This window comes from Ambystoma mexicanum, chromosome 5q (assembly GCF_040938575.1).
Source record: "Ambystoma mexicanum isolate Mex_15411 chromosome 5q, UKY_AmexF1_1, whole genome shotgun sequence".
Lineage (NCBI taxonomy): Eukaryota > Metazoa > Chordata > Amphibia > Caudata > Ambystomatidae > Ambystoma > Ambystoma mexicanum.
The window spans coordinates 718,361,253-718,380,417 of NC_090933.1; the positions used below are offsets into that span (position 1 = coordinate 718,361,253).

Consider the following 19,165-nt stretch of genomic DNA (forward strand, 5'->3'; position numbering starts at 1 on the left):
TTTCAAAGAGTAGGTGGAATATGTATTCCACATTTTGTCGAAATCTGGGATCTTCAGAATACATTCGTAATGAGCGATATTCTAATGCTGATATTTGAACAGGTCTATCATCGTATCTTCCTCCTTTGCCAGTAGGAAAGAGTAGAGGAAAAGCACGTGCTTCTATACTTTTTTCCCATATGTTGATTGGTGATCCTTTTGTTTGACGCATTTGGTATGTTTCCAGTGCATCTTCTACAGTGTCATTAGAGTGCAATGGGTGAATTGTATAATGGTCTAAAGTGTTTGCTATTGTAGCAGGATCTAGGAGCTCAAATTGACCAGTTTCTTGTGTCTCTTGAATTATTTCAGTTGTATCTTTCAAGTTTTCTTCGATATTAATTTCTTTGTAATAATCATTATTCTCTTTGAGATATTGCAGGGCTTCTCTAACTTTATGTAAATCTACCAGTTGTTGCCAACTCCTAGAGTGTGCACATTTTCTTTTAGATCTAACAGTAAATACACTACTTTTCCACGAATGCCTTTCACTAATTCAGAGGGAGGTAATTTTGCAGTTTTTGGTTGAAGGAGTATTATTGCTTGAAATGGATGAACTGTTTGAATGATGATGCTCTCATATAAATTAAGTTGTTGAAGGAGTTTTGGTAGTGGATGTAATTCCAAGTTATTTGAGATAGCACGTGAAGGAGTTTGGTTGTTGTCAAGTTTGGTAGTGCAGTAACTGCAAAGTATTATGGGGTCAGTTATTTCATATTTGTTTTCTGCTATAAGGTAGAGAGCTAATTCAAACCATTTAGAATCTTCATTGTCTTCTATTTTGTATGAAAGGTCAACATGCACAGACGTGGTTTGGTACTTCAGCTGAAGTGCTTTGACATTTTAGTATTTCTTTTTTGTATGTGTGTAGTGAAAGGTTGCCATGTGCAGATTTGGTACAAAGTTGGTTGACAGCTATTTCATCTTGTAAGTGGGTTTCATTTCCAAAATATTTTTTCTGTATATACTCGATTTCTTCTAGTAGGTCTTTTGGTGTACCATGTAGAAGAATGTTATTTAAATTGGCTAGTGCTAAAGCAGGACTTTTTGCATAATACAGTTTATAAACTAGATTTCTTATACTTGCATGATGTGTTGATATCCTTTTGATATCATGGAAGGTTGTTTTGCAAGTTGCTCCTGATATGCAGGCCAACAAATGTCCTTGCAGTCCTGTGTGCTTGCGTACTGGACAAGCATCCATACTTTGCAGTATTTTAATTTTGATTTTGTCTTTGCTTTTCACATATTGATTGAGGAATAGGCGTAAAGATTTGAACATTTTTTTGGGAATGTTACACATTGACGTGCATGGCCATGTGTAAATTAGATGTTCTTATTCAGTCGAATGGAGGGGTAACTCTAAGTTTTCAGGGCATATTTTTGTAAGGAGTACTTCTTGTTCCATTATGGTATTATAAACTTTTTCATAACCTCGACCACTGCTATGTATGGCAATTGTATTTGTTTGCTTTTGTTTGTACGCTTCTTCATTAAAGTATGGTTCTGTGCTTGTAGTGTGACTCCATTCACCTCCACAGATATTTAAGAAGTTATTTCTGTTCACATTTCGTTTATTGAGAAGTCTTTTTTGAAGTTTAGTTATTAGTTTTGTTAGTGGTTTAATTCTGTTTAACACAACAATAAATATGTTTCTTTTGAGAAGAATTGCACTGTCTATCAACGCTTCTAAGATTACTTTCCTACGATAGGTTTGAAGTGTTGAACCTGGTTTCTCTCCTGTTTTTATCAGATTTTGAAGGACTTTGTGACGGAACATTTTGGCTAATATACTTTTCTTGGTATGCTTACTTTGTACTATATTAAGATTTATAAAAGACGTTTTATTTGTAGTGATAGTTGATTTTCTGTTAATAGTTTTTTGGGTCGTTTTACTTTGTGATAGAGGAGGCAAAGTTTTTGCACTAGAAACTTCTTCTGTTTCACAACATGACTGTATTAGCTGTTGTGTTTCAACGTTTTTTACACATTCTGCTATAGATGGGTGTTTATGTTGGAGACTTTTCTTTTCATGTGCTCTACTTCTGCGTCCCTTTCTACGGAGTTGCTTTTTGGTGGGCATTCTGTAGCGTCTGTTGAAAAAAATACAGAAGGTATGGGTTGGGATTTTCTGCAATGCATGTGTGTTGTGTGCATGATTGTTTGAGTAAGATGATAAAGATGTATGTAATGGTGAGTGATTGTGAATTGGGAAGTTGAACTACCAGGGATGGGTATTCTTCAATTAATATGTTACTAAACTGGGGTTCAGATGACAGAAAAAAGTAAGCCGGTGGTGTGGAGAAGAATAAATAATATAGGTAAAGCTGTACAATTAAAACAGTTGTTTGTTCTACAACATCTACATTCTAGCGGCTGAGTTGGGTAATTTGTGTGCCGAAAAATAGGAATTTGAGGGCCATTCTGGCAGGAGATCACTGTTTAAGACGGGGGGATTTTTGGTCAGAATGGTGCAGAATCTCTATTTTTAGGCACAGAAATACCATGAATGCACCGTACAGTGCGTGTGAGTTATAAATCAAATATTATGGTAACAACCCACTTACTTTTTTTAAAAAAATGAGTAGTTTGCTTCTTAGTTGTTCTTTGTAAATAAAAATTGGCTGCTTCTATTCAGGGGAATGAGCTTCACTGCAATTTTAAAAGAAAGAAATTAGTAATTTGGTTGCTATATAGCACTGTTTCCATTTTAGACATTGATTTATTTTAATTGAAATGCTCAGCGCCTTCCTGAAAACCATTAAAACTATATTATGACTAAGAGTAGGAAAGAAAATATCTTTACTATGGTTTGTGGAATTCATAATCTACCAACGTATACCACTATTCTTGTAACTAAGCTTTTCCACGTAATAGTGAGTCACTGTCATCATAGCTCTTAACCATGTGTGTCGCAAAGGCGGGTGAAATCACCTGATTTTGTTTTTGGTGGGTGAGACGCCCATTGGAATGAATGGGCGTGCAGGAGGCTTGGCGGGTGAGTCAGTCCTTTACAAGGCGGGTGACACCCGCCAAAAGCGTGTGAGTTGAGAGCTATGTGTCATAGCCTGCTTTTGCACGTAACAGTGAGTCAATGTCATAGTCTGCTTGTCCTATATAAATGTATGTAAGTACTTATATAATGAAAAAAATTAAAACCAATTATGTGTTTGTACAAATATTATTGTTAGTGATTTGTTCATAAAGTATGTATGTTATTTTGTGTGATTATATCTCGTGTATATATTTTATTTCAAAAATGTTAGTTTAATAGTATTTGCATGTGTGTGTGTGTGTGAAGAAATTAAACGATATAAAGGTTTGTAAGTGACAGGTCATTTTAGGACAATGAAACAATGATCGTCCATTCATTTTTCAGATTATAGAAGGTAAAAGTCGGTTAGAAAATGTGTTCATGTACTGTGTAGAAAATATTCATACCTGTACTTTCTGTTCATGTATATGGATATGGACCAAGCTGCAAGTAGAAATATTGGAGATTTGTATAGTATTTCTCATAGATTGTGGTTGTCAATGGTATGAGACTTGTACTCCGAGAGATATACCGTACATTTGTAGTGCTGCTCTATGATGATGCAGTTACATGTAGAGTTGTTGGATTTGATTGGTGGATGGTCATGTGAGTGCTTAGCTACATCCAATGAGGGAATGGCACAGAGAGTGAAATCGAAATGGTAGAAGGGCTGTACATGTTACGATACGTTCGCGGACATGGCGGTAGTTCTAGGACACTGCGAAATACATCCAGGGAATGTGGGGAGGCGAGGTATGGAAATGAGATTGGATGAAGCAAGGGATTGGTCAGTAAAGTTTAGTGAGTGTGTTGTGCTAGGAGAGGTTTTCTCAGATATTGTTTTTGCAGAGAGAAGAACAGATAGCTATGGCTGAGTGTTTCAAAACACAGATTGTATGGATTTTGGGAGACTCGTGGATTCATTGGTTGAAGGTGCATGCAGAAAGCTGTGGAGTATCTATAGATCTTGGATTCCCATATGTGGAAGTGCACTGGCATGGAGTGCGTGGAATGAAGTGGTTGGACTTGCTACCTCTCTGTGCAACTTTGAAGATAGAGGAACATGCAGACATAATTGTAGTTCATTGTGGAGGGAACAGTTTAGGACATGTGTCTGGAATTTCTTTGCAATTTGCAATGAAAGAAGGACTTCAGAAGATAATGGACATGTTTCCAAACTCTAAAATAATTTTTTCACTGACTGCGCAGAGACAAGTGTGGCTTCGTTCTTTCTCATGTGGTCCACAAATGGAGAAAGCAAGGCGTAATGTTAATAAGGCTGTTTGTGCCTTCCTAAGAGATTTTGGCATGTCCTCTTTTAACAATAAAAATATTTTGTTTCGTAGTACATACATTTTTCGCAAAGATGGAGTCCATCTTACTTATGCTGGCAATCAGATTTTTCTGAGAAATGTACAAAATGCATTGCGACCTTTTTTAGAAATACAGCATTCGTTTTGAAGTACGTTTTACATAGTTAAAATGTTTTACATTCAAACACCTCCCAAAGGCTCTTTTCAGAGCCACCACTTCCTGTTAGAGAAAAATGCATTGGTTTCAATAGGGTAGCAATGCAATTGTTTTTCTGTTCGCGGACCGTCCGCAGACTTTCACAAAATGGAAATGGCTATGCTTTATGTATCTTCACTTCTATTTTTTAACTGTGAAAGGCGGCTCTGAAAAGAGCCTTATTTTTTCTTTTTGATTTTTGTTATTTTGTATTGTTTTTGTTCTTTTTTATACACGACACACTAGGAGAGGAGGGAAAAGAGGGTAAAGGGAGGGGGACACCAACCACAGGGATAAGAAAGGGCGAGCTGAGAGAGGAAGATGTAGAGTCGGTTTAATTTGGGTAGTGAGCAGGTCTTCTGGTGCTCTGAAACGATCGTCTCAAAAGCACTCCGAAGTCGTTCCCCCCTGCAGAGTACTGTGTCACAGTACACACATACAACTGTGACCCTCGAAAGGCAAGGGTCATCAGAATTCTGTATGGCCTGTGAGGCAGCTTGAGGAAGACGCTGTCCCACAGAGGTGTTCCTTGTGGTGACAGGATCAGGAACAGAGGATGAAGTAGAGGCAATCAACCTACTACGCTCCTCGCAAGGTACAACCTTGCGAATGGACCCAGTGTGGAATGAGCGCAGGTGTCGCTTCATGGTAGTGGTCCCAAAGCTATACGAACCATGCTTCCCGCGACTGAGTACCATTTTGCACTCATTGATGTCCTGGGTGTTAGTCTTAGCAGTGCACGGTGGCGGCACGAGTTATGGTTGCTTATCTTACCATAACTGCCGAATTTCAGGCGTTTTTCGGTTTTACTTTGAACCATAACGTCCCTTTAACAACGTTTTTTCACTGAATATATATATATATATGAATATATATATGAATATATATATATATATAATAAAAGTATATATATATACTTATATATATATATATACATATATATATATATATATATAAATATATATATACTTTTATTTTATTTATATGTGTTTTTTAATATGAATACTGTTCCAATTGATTTATTTTTTCACAATATTTTTTGACATTGACGTTTAATTTAGGGGCATACATGTTTCTTTCTTTCATCACACAAATCAGGTTCCCCTGTTATCATCCATCTTGTACACACTTACTGACAGGGTTCTTTATGTGTTACATTTAGGTGTATTGCTCTCTTCAACTATGTTCAGTGTGATAGGGATTCCTTCTGTTTGTCTGTTTTGTTTTAAGTGGACAAATGACAACAAATTGGCATGCACACATTTAGGTCTACAGTGAACATTAGACTAGGATTAGATAGGATTGCATATTTACATCAGGCTTGGACATGGGCAGAGAGTTATTGGGAAAGGGTAGGAAAGAGGGTAAAGAAGAAGAATTGGGAGGCAATGCAGGGAGGACAGGGAACAGAGAGGTGGGTGGACTGTACAGATGTGACAATAATGAGCAGCAAATAGGAAATAGAGCCATTTTGCATACAGAACCATCCAACATAGTGTTGGTATGCCAAAGTAGGAGAAGCAGTAGGTAGGTTGACAAGATTGTGAGGCCTACAATTCCTAGATTTCAGTGTTTGAACATCAATTCCAACACCGTCTTTAAGGGGATTTTTTGTACTCAAACTATAGATACCAACATGATACATCAAAACCTTTCTTCTCTCACATTGCTCATTAGACTCTGAGTTTTCTTTGATCACAATTTATATGGGAGTCTTTGGCATGTTGATTGTATGTCTCGATATGCAGAGCCAGGCCTAACTTCTGTAATCATGCTTCCCATGGCACTCTTCCACTTGGCCTTGTCCTTGTGCTTCCTCTCATTCCCTCAACATGTGGATATGGTACCTGCCGCCACCTATGCCCAGCACAGCCAGGTTAGGGTTCTTACTGCTCACAGCACTAACTGGGCCATCTCCAGTCTTCACATGATCCTACCTCGGTCTCACCACTTCCAGGTCTCTACAACATCTCCCTACCTGCTGCACCTCTTTCCAGTCTCATACATCTCATAACTAAACCCCTCTGGAAAGAGTCACATGACCTATTCTTACATCATATAGGTAGTGGAGGAAAGAACTACTACTTGAAACTTCTTAGGAACATCAAAACATGTATCTCAGAAGTGTATTGTGCCTCTTTTGGCTGAGCCATTATACTTTCACGACTTGATGACTGTAAAGCCCTGTTTATTGGGGCCTGGAAGAAATACATCCGTCACCTGCAGATTCTCCAAAATGATGCAGTGCGGATCATCAAGGGCATCCCTAGACCGGAGCATATTTCGTCTTTACCTGGAATAGTTACCTAGGGTTATCCAGATGTGGAACACTTGCTCACTGTGCTCCGAGAGGCAAAGCTCCACCTCACTGATGAGGGCCGACTAGGCCGAAATATATGTCTGGGGTTGCTGTCGGTACTCGTGTTCAAAGGAGGATTGCCATAGCATTTCAGTGCCGGACTGCTCAATTGGGTGGGACAAAGACTGATATGCAAATGGATATTTCTACTTTGTGAAAGGTACAGTGAGCTAAAACATGTAGGTGTGGCACATTCCCACAGAACAGGTTATCATGCATGTTCTTTCTTGCAGAGGGGTGCCCTGACCTCTTTTTGAACATCTAGGAGGGAATCCCTACACTGGCTGCCTATATCTGCCCGCATTCACTTTAAAACAGCTACCCTGGTGCATAAGTGCTTATATAGAAATGCCCCAGAGTACCTGAAGCCCCAAACCTTTCTCTACAGCCCTAACCACACTAGCAGGTCAGTCAAAATGTGAACGATTAGGTCTCTCAGGTTTGAAAAGAGCGATGAACTTGGTAGAGCCTTTCCCACGTGGGCAGCGCAAGTGTGGAACTCGCCACGAAGCTCGCTCTGTCTGGAAGAAAATGTTAACATCTTTCGTACCTAATTGAAAACCCTGCTCTTCAAATGATTTCGTAGGCTTGAACCATGAAGGAAGCAGTGAAGGGTCTAAACCTTCCATGTATGTCCCGTCTTCTCACATGTCTTCATCGCGTTTGTGTTGTTGCCCTGATGCCAGCGGGTTTACGGTGTGATATACATAAATAAATTAATACAAATAAATAACGGCTTTGGTAACTATTTTGGCCTTTCTCTCTGTTCTCCTAGTTTACCATGGGAGACTAACTGCTTTTCTGTCTCTACCAGGGCTTGCATGAAAAAGGTTAAGTCCCTTTTCATGTGTGTTTCTGTAACACCAGAAGGAGATTTGTTTTTTAAAAGGGACAAATGCACGCTTTAAGACTGACAGGTTTGATTCAATCTCAATGGATGGGATGATCAGGGGTGGACTGGGAACTAGAGGGCTTGAGCCCACACCCTCTTGGGAGGATTTGGACTGGGTCCTGCCAGAAGGAAATTTGGAAAAAACATCTTCTCCTAATTGCGATTTGGCAAGCATAACCACCCACAAATATGGATTCAAACGTTTTATAATATGAAAACAAAATAATAATGTATAACATTGGTTTTGTTTAAAGTGAGGAAAAACATACTGGAAAGTGTATAACACATCCTTTCCTACAGAGGGATATGGGACATAGGGAGAAATTGAAGGAAGGTTGTGGAGCAACTGGGGGAGACGGTATGAAGAGCTGAAAAAGGCAATATCGATCTTAGTTTATTGACTTGAACTCAAGGTTGAAGGGGAAGAGAGAGCAGAGGGGATTTTGAATCAGTTCTTAGGTGTATTTATGATTATCATACTACGGAGAAAGAGTTTTTACAGGCATTGCCTGTTAATGGGAGAGGAACACAGAACATTATGTTTCTGCTACTCCTGTGAGGGATAAATGAAAGTGGAGGTGTAGGAGGGAAAGTTAAGAATGAAGGAGAGAAAAAAGGGGGGCAGGAGGGAAAGAGGTAGAGCCAACATTGGAGTGTAGATAGAAAAAGAAAAACAGATGTGAAGAACAAAAAGAATGGTGGAACATCATGAAAGGGTGGAAGGGAATAAAGGGGAGTATATAAACTGACTAGGAAGTGAGATGGGTGCAATAGTAGGACAAAAAAGAGGTTTTGCTACAGAAAGTGGGCTGGAAGAGAATGGGTAATGATAGCATAAAAGTGGTAACCTGAATAACTTGGGTCCAACTTTTGCTAAATTGACTGACACCCGACCCCCTTACAGATTAATGAGGGCACCAGGGGTGATGATGCTGGCATGGCTGAAGTCTAGGAGAGTCATTGAAATATCCTTATGAATCCAATGAAAGACACAAATAACTCAATTTAAATCCAATAAAGACGTGCAGGCACTTTAAACAGAAAAGTTAGTGAGTTACTGCTTTGCCATCGAGAAGGCAGCTTTGTTTTCAGGGAAGAGAAGGAAGAATGGGGGGCCAATGTCCTAATTAAGCCTCACAAGTTGTTGGCCTAAATTCAACTTTAATCACTTGTTTTATTTTATCCTTGATAAAACATTGAACTTAACGTTTGGATTTGAGTCATCAGTTGACCCTTGGCAACAAACAAAGCAATGGCCTTCAAAATCAAAGCCTTATTTAAAAATAAATATTGTATTGGTCACTTGTTAGGCACTTACACAATTAGCAAAACTGTTTCAAAGCGCCCATAGGGCAAACAGGGTGGGGGCAGGGGAAGATAGACAATGAATTACAGCAAGGATAAATAATTGAATTAATAGTACAAACAAATAAAGAGAGTAAAGGGAAGGGGAGAAAACCTACTATGCCTTGTGAGTGTTCAGAATATTCAAGTGCAGAGGGGGGAGGAGTGAGAGATAGGTGCTTTGATGCTCACTGAGAAGTGCTCAGTGTAAGTGCTAAGAGGAGAAGAACATAAGTGCAATCACCTGTAAGTAGGGTGAGCCCAAGTAAGTGCAGCAGAAAGACAGCAGCTGGGTGAAGAGATATGGGGGGTCAAAGCCCAGAGGACACATAAGGGCCCTGCACATCAGCTATGCTGCTGTAAGATTAGCAGGGAAGAGAGGAGGAGTAGGAAGACGTAAAAAGAAATGGCTTGGGGCTTTTATAGAATTTAAGGTGATTATGCTCAAGATGCAGAGGGTGAGGGAAACTGAGGCTTTTCCACAGGAGGGAGCCAGCCGAGGAAAGTGACTGCACACCAGCTCTCGGTTTAGCAAAGCTTTCACACAGAGAGTTGGGGCCACAGGAATCGAGGACCCTAGAAGGGGAGTATTTGGTCACGAAGCATTGAAGATAGAGTGGTCCCCGGCCCCAGAAAGTCTTGTGGATTATACAGAGAGATTTGAATTTAATCCGTGCTGAGACCGGTAGACACTGAAGGCTTTGTAGGTCAGGAGAGATGTGGTTCCTGGGCTTGAGGTCAAGGATACATCTTGCTGCCCTATACTGGGTTAGTGGGAGGGGTCACAGGGTGAAGGAAGGAAGATTAAGGAGCAGGCTATTGCAGTATTCTAGCCTGGAGAGAACCCAACCATTTTACTGGGACACTTTGCTGAAGTCTTCGCCCGTAGAGTCTGACTCTGCAAAATGTAAGCTACAAAAAGAGATGAGCTCTGCCACCATCTGTCATCCCTGTCAGCCCACTTTTGGCTGCTGCTGGATCAGATCCCCATTCTTTGGGCTGGCACAGGCCATCAAATGGAAACGAAATGTGAGTTTGCAAAAAATATTGTGCTTCTACATGTGCTTCAAATTTGCATACAGTGTGTGTGTGTGAATGATTCTGTGTGCTGGTGCATGTATTTTAGTATGTTGTACACCTGTCTGTGGGAGAGAGAGCGACTGGGTGCTTTGTGTGTTCCCTTTACTAACAGTGCAATCGGGACAACATTATGTAGCCTGTTCTGCATTGAAATGTACTATGTAAATTCATGCTCACCTTACATTGTAGGAGGCTACAACTTTCATGCTGGTGGATTATTCTGCTGTTTTGGCATTCTGTTATTATGTGGGCTGGTCAACTTTAAGGACTCTGGAGTGCATGGGCCACTGTGTGCAACTTTACTGTGCACCTTGACTAGGCTGTCACTGATCCGAGTTGCTTGTGCATGCCTAGGAGGAACATGCTGCAATAAGCGTGTACTTTCTATTAAGGCACAGTGAAATGTGCAAGCACACACACATTAACTTACAGGAGAACCCAAAATAACTTACAGGAGAACATGTGATTTGCTAAAGGGTGCCATATCATTGGAGACAATACTAAGGAGTTAACAACATTAATAGGAGAGCATGGATCTGTGTTTGGGAAAGCCCCTGAACCAACAGGGTCTGCTTGTGGTGCGAATTCTGGACATAAACATACCTGCAACATGTTTAACAGATGGTAGAAACCTGGGGGCATCCTCACTTCCTTTCCCCTGGGATCCCCCTCTCAGGTGGCCAGGGAAAGGTAATTGCTTTTGGATCCTGATCCTGGGGGTGGATATGCAAGTGAGGATCGCCTGGATGGAGGGAACTTGGGGAGTGGAGAGAGGACGTCCTTAGGTGAGACATGGTATCCCCCATTCCCTTTTCAGAATTAACCCTCTATCACTCAAGCCTTTGTAGGCTACAGTCAGCCCTTTCCCTTTTCTTCTCTCCAGAATGTCCCCAGAAACACCACCTCAATACTGGGATGAGGAAGAGACCAACTAGGAGGATACATCCTCATTTGGGTGAGATAAACACAGATCAGACTTAAATTGTTAATGCAGACACACATCAGTCAGGTACCAAGATGAGGAGGAGACACTTTAGAGTTATACACACTTCCTTTATTAATTCAAATGGCCCCAAACACCACTCTGGTACTGGGACGAAGAAGAGGGCTATGGAGGTGTAGCAGTGGAACAGCCAGGCATCTCCAGCTAATGGGATTTGCCAGTTGAGCAGTTGAACCTAATGACCCACACCTGCGGTCATTTAACAATCCCGATGTGTATAAAAATGTGGGCTGCACAGCACAAAAGAGGGAAGCAGCAAGCCGGCAAGAGGCAAGCCGGAAAGAAGCGCGCTGGAGTGAAGCGGACTGGAGAGACAGGAGCTGGAGGCAAAGCAGCCGGGAGCTGTGCCAAGCAGGAGAGAGGGATGTCGAGGCCGAGGCCGGCTGCGAGAGGGTCTCAAAGTCCTGCCGCCCTCTTTGTCGGGTGCACAGAGCGGGAGAGTGGGTGGTGCTCTCTGTGGCTGCCGCAAGGGAAGAGCAGAGCTATTGGAGGCTGGAACGCAGAGTGAGGAGTGGAAACAAACCAAAAGGAGCTGCGGTATGCAACCAGTGAGTGGATTCACGGAAACACTCATACCGGTGGGCTCCGGGAACCTGAAACAAGCACTTTTGAATACCGAACGAACTGAACATTGTTATAAGTACTTTTGAATGCTGAAACATGTACTTTTGTACACAGAAGGAATTCAAAGACATTATAAGCAACAGATACCATGGAATTAATTATCTGAGATACAAGTGTTGACAAAGCCAAGAGAATACCAAGTAGGGTATGTGTTGAGAAACCAAGTATTGATGAAGCTAAAAGAGTTCAAGGAACTGCAGATTAAGAGGAAACATATATGGGCCATATGTAGAAGAGTACAGGAAGTGTGACAAAATGCATGGTGGTCAACCAAGCCACGGTAAAGTGTTGGAATAGTGTGACTCTGGTGAAAGAAACATGCTGCACTGTCAAGGGAAGACAGTGTACAATTGTTAATGGAAAGCATTCAAGTATCTGTGCATGACCTGTAATGGGTGGACCATGTGGTCCGACAACTGCACCTAGACCGAGTGCCCCCCTTTATGGAAAAGCCAATGAAAGTATCCATAAAGAATGTTATGTTTTGCAACTGGCACTTATGTGAGTTTGGAGTAAAGAAACAGAACTACCTATGTGAACCATTGAAAAGTATCGCTGTTAAAAGAGCTGGGAAGTGTCCCAAAATTGTGATGTTTTGAAAAGGTGGAAGATTTTAACTCTTGGGGAAGGGAATCCCGATATTTTGTAAACTGTGTTGAACTTGCGAAAGGGGAAGGTGATTATATGCCAAGAGCTGGAAGAAGCTCGGAACTTTATGTTCAACACTATTCATTTTGATGCTGACACCCCTACACATTGTATACAGTTAGTTGTGAGGGCAAGTATAGGTTTTTGACACAGAAAGGCAGTTGATTTGAAATCCCTGACACAGACTATTCTTAGTTTTCTTTATATAGGGAAAACCCACTTGAGCATAGGGCAAATAAGGCCTTACTCCATCCGGACTTTTAAATTCATACACCTATTGATAACCAATCTTGAGTCTGTGTCTACTTCATGATGCCTTCACACAGAAAGCGCTGCTACCGATTTTAATATTTAGGACAGGGGATTTGTTTGTTTGTGTAATCAGTCCCACAAATTAATTGCCATTCTTCACTGAGCAGTGAGAAATACCTATGTCGTAGCGTCCGAAAGATTAAAAGCTGGTTTGGTATTGCAGGTTAAATGTGGTGCTGAGAGTGAATGCAGAGCTCAACAAGAGACAAACACACTATGCTATGCCGCTGAATGATACGTACACATAGAAGAAGCGATGGATACAGTGTGAACCGCTAATCCACCTCAGTGAACATCATATTGGTGGGAAAATGGTCCACTTTGTGGCCTTTAGGAAACGAGTGGGACATTACTTGACTTGCTAGTTGTCTTTAATACTGGGGAAATGAGTTTGCTTGGTATGAGATTGAATCTGTCCCAGCTCCTCTAGCCTGTTGAGTGATCTATCAACTTCTCCATAGAACAGTCCAACTCTCAGTGGAGGGACTGCCAGGTTGGATTGGCGACCAGCTCACAATCCTCAATATGTCCGTGTGGACTATCTCAATTGGATCTATAGGTCATAAGGCACTGAATCACATGGCTGTGGAAAGAGAGTGTAATTTCCCTTCGGTAGATATGATTGAGCACCACCTAGCTAACTCAGTCCCTAAAAAGATGTAGGACTTTCTAGGACATACTGTTGTTTGGCCACACGAACTCCCATTTACTGAACGCCCACTTTAGAAATGTAAGTGATAAGGACCTGTGGTTACAGTATCCATACCTATAAGGGTCCGCCACTGCCATTGACCGTTCCAAGCTTGATAAAATGAGTGGTATCACAGTGCTTAGAAAAGGGAGGAATCTCCCATTTATTGTCCGAGACCTTCCCACAGTCATTGGCCTAAGTAATGCTTTAAGGAATGCTCTGCTGATAACATTATTCTAAGCAGTCTGCAGCTGGGTAATCATTAGCACAATTGTTCTCGTTTATACCGATATAAACATACTGCTGATATTAGGTAGGTGTTATTGATATCAAATTTACCAAACTAACAAATATTTATGGCAAATCAGTTTTTAGCATACTGATTGTACATGCACACAGTTGTCTCACTTGTTTAAATTTGTCATTAGATTGACGAATGAAGCACCCCGCAAAATCCCCTGAATTGCCTTTAATTCATTTTATGTACATGTATTTTCGTTTGTGCTCTATCCACCTTTCAACGTGCGTTATGCATGTTTTGCACTGCACGTTTCTATAGATATTTCTGATAAGCTGCGTAATTGGCACTATGTTTTGCAAATTAGTTTTATTTAACACTAATTTCTAGGCAATGCCTGAAAAGACAAACACGCAAAAACCATCACATGTTGCTTTAAATTAGAAGATATGTAGTAGGAGGTGTAATCTACTGTTAAATTGCACAGAGTGAAACCAGGAAAGCTGTTATCAAATCTCAGCATCTCAACTTCACGAAATGATATGATCCTGGCCAAATTACCTCACCTCACTATGAGCATTGTGCTTTATTTACACTCGCTGCTAAACGTGTCAGCATATAGAGGTGGTTTTGGTTAGGTGTTCACTATATAAAAAGCCTTACTCATTCAGTTTAACGCAATGCAGTGTTGTTCCAGAAAATTACTAGTTATAGATTAAACACAGCAGATTAAATTGGATTTCAGCCCATTCATGTCAAAGTCAATTGTGTTGATGAACCATGGTTTTCTTAAAGAAAAGTCGAATAAATGATGGCCATTACAATGTTTGGTGAGATGTGGCCTGCAGGCTCCCTGTGGTCTAAGTCTACAAGAGACAACATAAAAAACTCAAACATATGTTGCTTGCTTTGGAAGAGATGGTTGCTGTAATTGCGCTTACCTGCACGGGCAATTCATTTTTATTGCATTCTTTGTAGGTGGTGGTACAGCATTTGGGACCAGGGAAAGTGGCATACAATCCCAGCTTCCCAACAAGAGTAAAGTTGTTTCATCCTGTGTTAATCATCATATGCCTCTCTGTTTGAGTCCACATTTCTGGTAAAAATGAGAGCGACTAAAACCATAACTATTATGTAACTATTGTTATTAAATACTTCAGAGCCGGACTATTCTGTATTACCTTGTGTTTTGGGGTGGTTGAAATCTCTGTGTTATGCACACATCTCCTCATTTTTATGATTGCTGATACAGACCAATATTTCCAAGTGTAACACTGGCCAAACTGAATGTGCATGGACAATGGCTCCAAACACAGAAGAATCCTGCAAGAGTGGGGCTGCATATAGCAAGCAAGAGAGGGGGTCACTCAAGGATGCTTCTGCTCTAGGATGCCATGTGGTCTAAGACAAGACCTGATCATAGTCATGACATATCTTAGGTAAAGCAATTCACAGTTCAAGGGACTTTGATCCACACTTGAGCACATGATCTACTCAACTGCTGTATAAATCATGCATAACGTGAAACTTTCATTTGGTCTCCGATACCCACTATTGCAGGAAGAACACTCTCAGAGATGTACAATCAACAGTGTTAGAGTGTGTGAAGTTTGCAGAATATCCTAAAACATGAATATGTGATGCACAACTGTGCCCAGAGTAATGCATGATGGGCAATAGCACAAAAGGAAAGGCAGTGCATTCCTTCTGCAGGTGACCAGCCTGCATGCCATTGTCAGGCACTGGGTGCTCTGCACATCAGACAGATAATCATGATGACCATTGGTCCTGCATTTCTTGTGTTTTGTGTAATTTATTTATTTATGCATTTAGAAACACTTCAAACCCATCAAAACCTTCCTGTTTGTTTGAGGGATTATTCCAGTACCCTCTCAGTTGTTCTTAGACCATAGTGTAAGATAGTAGCAGGAAACCACATCATTTATACCATCCACACCCAAATGCAGTTAAGTCTGCTGGGTCCAGGGTGTTACAAATCTTTCAAAATCAAATCAAAATCCCCTAAGATTTAAAAGAGATTGTAGCAAAGTACAATTTTGGGATCAGCTAAAATGTGGTGGACATAAGAAATTAATCTCCATTCACTAGTGTTAACGTAGAGATACACATAATATGATGATATGCTAGTTTAATGTTCTCCATTATACTAATGCTAATGATCTTACATAATCCCTTTGCACACTTAACATAATAGGCATATATTTCTAAGCAGACCGTTTATCTACTCAAGTGAAAATCAAATACATGACTTACGTTAAGACTGATCAGTGGTTCATAGGTTATTCCAGCCTCCTCTTTTGATAACTTCTTGAATGAAATGGGGCACTGTAAATATCTGAAGTTGTAGTTGATCTACAAATGCAATAGTTATTAAAATATTAATTTGAATCACTTCCACATACACAAATGCTCACTTACACCTCTGAACAAATCAAATGTGATAAGAAATACATTAAAAGAAATGTTTTGAAGAGGATGCTTGGCATCTACACAAATCCAGGGCAGATATTTACAAATGCATTATGTCCCTGGTAGGGCAGTACATGGTACATTGTTTTACTGAGCTACTCGTCAAGTGTTTGGTATATACTTACGTAAGAATCAAACTAGGCTCATTCATTTGCATCATTGGAACACATAGTATGACATACCTTCAAATTATGGTCTTGGGATGATTAAAATGCCACATGCATAATTTTCAAACGTATGCATATATCAGTCAGTCATTTGCCTCCCCACTGTCTCCTATCAAAAAGCTGCAACAGCAGCAGAAAGCACTTGCTACATGGTCCAGGCAAACTTAAAGCGGTCAAGGGCACAAGTCCACCAAATGTCCTCATTTTGTACAATGTGGCAGGATCACAGCTATCAGGTCCCCAAAACCTTGTTCAACCTCATTGGAATGCCTTCAACACACCCACACGAATTAAGAACCATGATTTGAGCACATAAGCCACTTGAAATGTCTCCAAAAGGGGCAGATATGCTCTAAACAAATGGCAATACACGTCATCAACATACTATTTTCCAACAGCACTGCTGTGCAACATTTATATATAAATATCTGTGTTAGCTAAAATGTAGGACAGTTGCCCACTCTTATACCTCTGGTCGTGTTACAGATCTGCCCCATTTTGCACTGTACCCAACTTGCTGCACATCAGTGCCATATATGACTTTCACTACAATTACAGTCCCTGTGTTACTAATGAAACACTGAAAAGGAGCAAACTGGTCAGCTTGAATTCGAACCTGCACTTGGTAGCAATACACTCTTTCCTGCTCATTCACAAAAATGCCCTTGTGCTCTTTGGGACCATTTAACATAACTCTCACATAGGTTCCTTCATACATAAAAAAAGATAGCCTGTATTTGGAATGCTGGCTACAAGAACAAGCTCTATGTAAGAATGCTGTCTATCTACGACTAAAGGTTGTAGGCAGGCCTGGTTCTTGGCACTCTCTTCTATACTAACATCAGTAAGCGCCCAGTGATTTGTCCAAGTGGCTTGGGAACCCTTTTCATTTGACAGACATTGAAGAGCCAGCACCTGAAATTGTTTTGTTATATTCCCAACATTATTTTTTGTTGTGAAACTACTTTAGACTGTCTTGTGCTTTCCCCTTCATCTGGTGTACTCCAGGTCAGAACCGTCATAGGGGAAGGCCTTGCCAGGTTGTACACTTTTGTAAGCACATCCATTTCAGAAATGAGCTCATAAATTCTCTTAGCAATATCACCCACCATCAAGCCCCTACATTCATATTTTGCACACACACAGACCCAACTTGTAAATCAGTCCCAATGTAAAGCTCATTTTTCTTCTACCAGCATGAGCAGTTGGCTCACACAACAGGGGCATTTGTTTGTGAATTGGGTCAAGGGGACATGAAGTAAATTGCTTAAGGAAATGCATGTGAAAAAGGTGTGATAAAGGCCATCTTCAGAGATTGGATGAACTCTGACTTCCAGGGATGCACGGGAGCATTGTGCAGTGCTACACGAACCAGGTTCATGGAGGATATTTTGCAGTCCCTCTTCCCCTCCAATCTCCTAAGCAATGAAAGACGCCTGTTTAGCCATTGTGGGAAATCTGAGGATGTCATCCCTTCTCCCATAGGGGGAGACATTTCCCATGGGGCCAGGGCGGTGCATCCACAATACAATTGTCCCCTAGGGGTGCTGCACCAAGAGAGTATCACATGAGGAAGGAATCCCCTTATGGGATTGGGGACAACCATTCACAGAGAACGCAGGGATGTCATTTGACCAAAATGCCAGGGGTAGTGGACGTGACATTACACGACCCTTGACCTCTGATGACATCACAGGAAGTGATGTCATTTGACCCCACCCCGAAGTGATATCGCGTGAAGTGCTATAACACGACCTTTCACAAGTTGACAAAACAGGAAGTGGCATCACATAGCATAGTACACTACGACAAATATGGTTACGATATCACTATAATGTGATGTACATTTCATACAAAAATGGATCGCCAAATGTATCATTAAGATCAGTGTGTATAGGCCCATATTACCAAATTACTGTGAATGCAAGCAGACGTCCATGACCAAATGATAATGATGTGTTATTATATAGCACTTACGCTTAAGCGCTTTACATAGAAGAAATATACATCCAATATCACCCAAACTGTATTGGTACCCATTTATCGACCTCAGAAGGATGAAAGGCTGAGTTGAGGCGTTTGAGAACAAACTAAATCAGTGACTCACCCACTGAAGTGTGCCTGAAATAAACCTTTAATGAGTCTAGCAATTATTGTATAGAATTCCAGACAGACACATTTTTTGGCATTCCTATTCTTTCCTATTTAGGGTCAGTGCTGAAAGTGTTAGACTTGTTGCACTCTTGTTGTTCTTATTTTTTTTTTCTTTTTTTAAGGGGCATGAACAAGAAAGCTAGCCACTCCAGAATTAAAGAGCAACATGGTGCTGGCCACAGCACAGGAGCTTGCATTGCAAAAAAAAAAAAAAACTTTTTTTTTTAGAGGTCGCAAGGGAGACCACAGAGGTTGCAAGGGAGACCTCAGAGGTCACACTTGCAACCTCTGGCGACCCCCAAATGACGTCCCTGAGAGAACGTGGTATGACCCTGCTTCAATACACCCAACCCTTTCTCCAATACCAAATCCTACTTTCCCATTTCTAGCCAATGTGTTCTGTTGTTAAGTCAGTCAGTCTAATATACTTTACAAGACTGAAATATCAGAGAAGACAAAGTATCATGAATATCGTTTTAAAACTGCTACTGTGACGAAGAAGTTGACCAGGAGTCTGAGGATCACTCTAGTGAACCAGAGTGAGGAGTCTAGCTTCTCAAGACAAGTGATTGGCCCAAGGC

At 40.8% G+C, this 19,165-nt stretch overlaps 1 protein-coding gene across 1 annotated transcript in view; it reads right to left on the reverse strand.

The window, feature by feature from the left end:
• TRPA1 (transient receptor potential cation channel subfamily A member 1) overlaps positions 1–19,165 on the reverse strand; it is a 1,301,026-nt gene that overhangs the window by 480,960 nt on the left and 800,901 nt on the right. Inside the window, exon 17 of the mRNA XM_069621203.1 lies at positions 16,048–16,146. Within this exon, the coding sequence (XP_069477304.1) occupies positions 16,048–16,146 (99 nt within the window). The remainder of the gene's footprint in view (positions 1–16,047; positions 16,147–19,165) is intronic.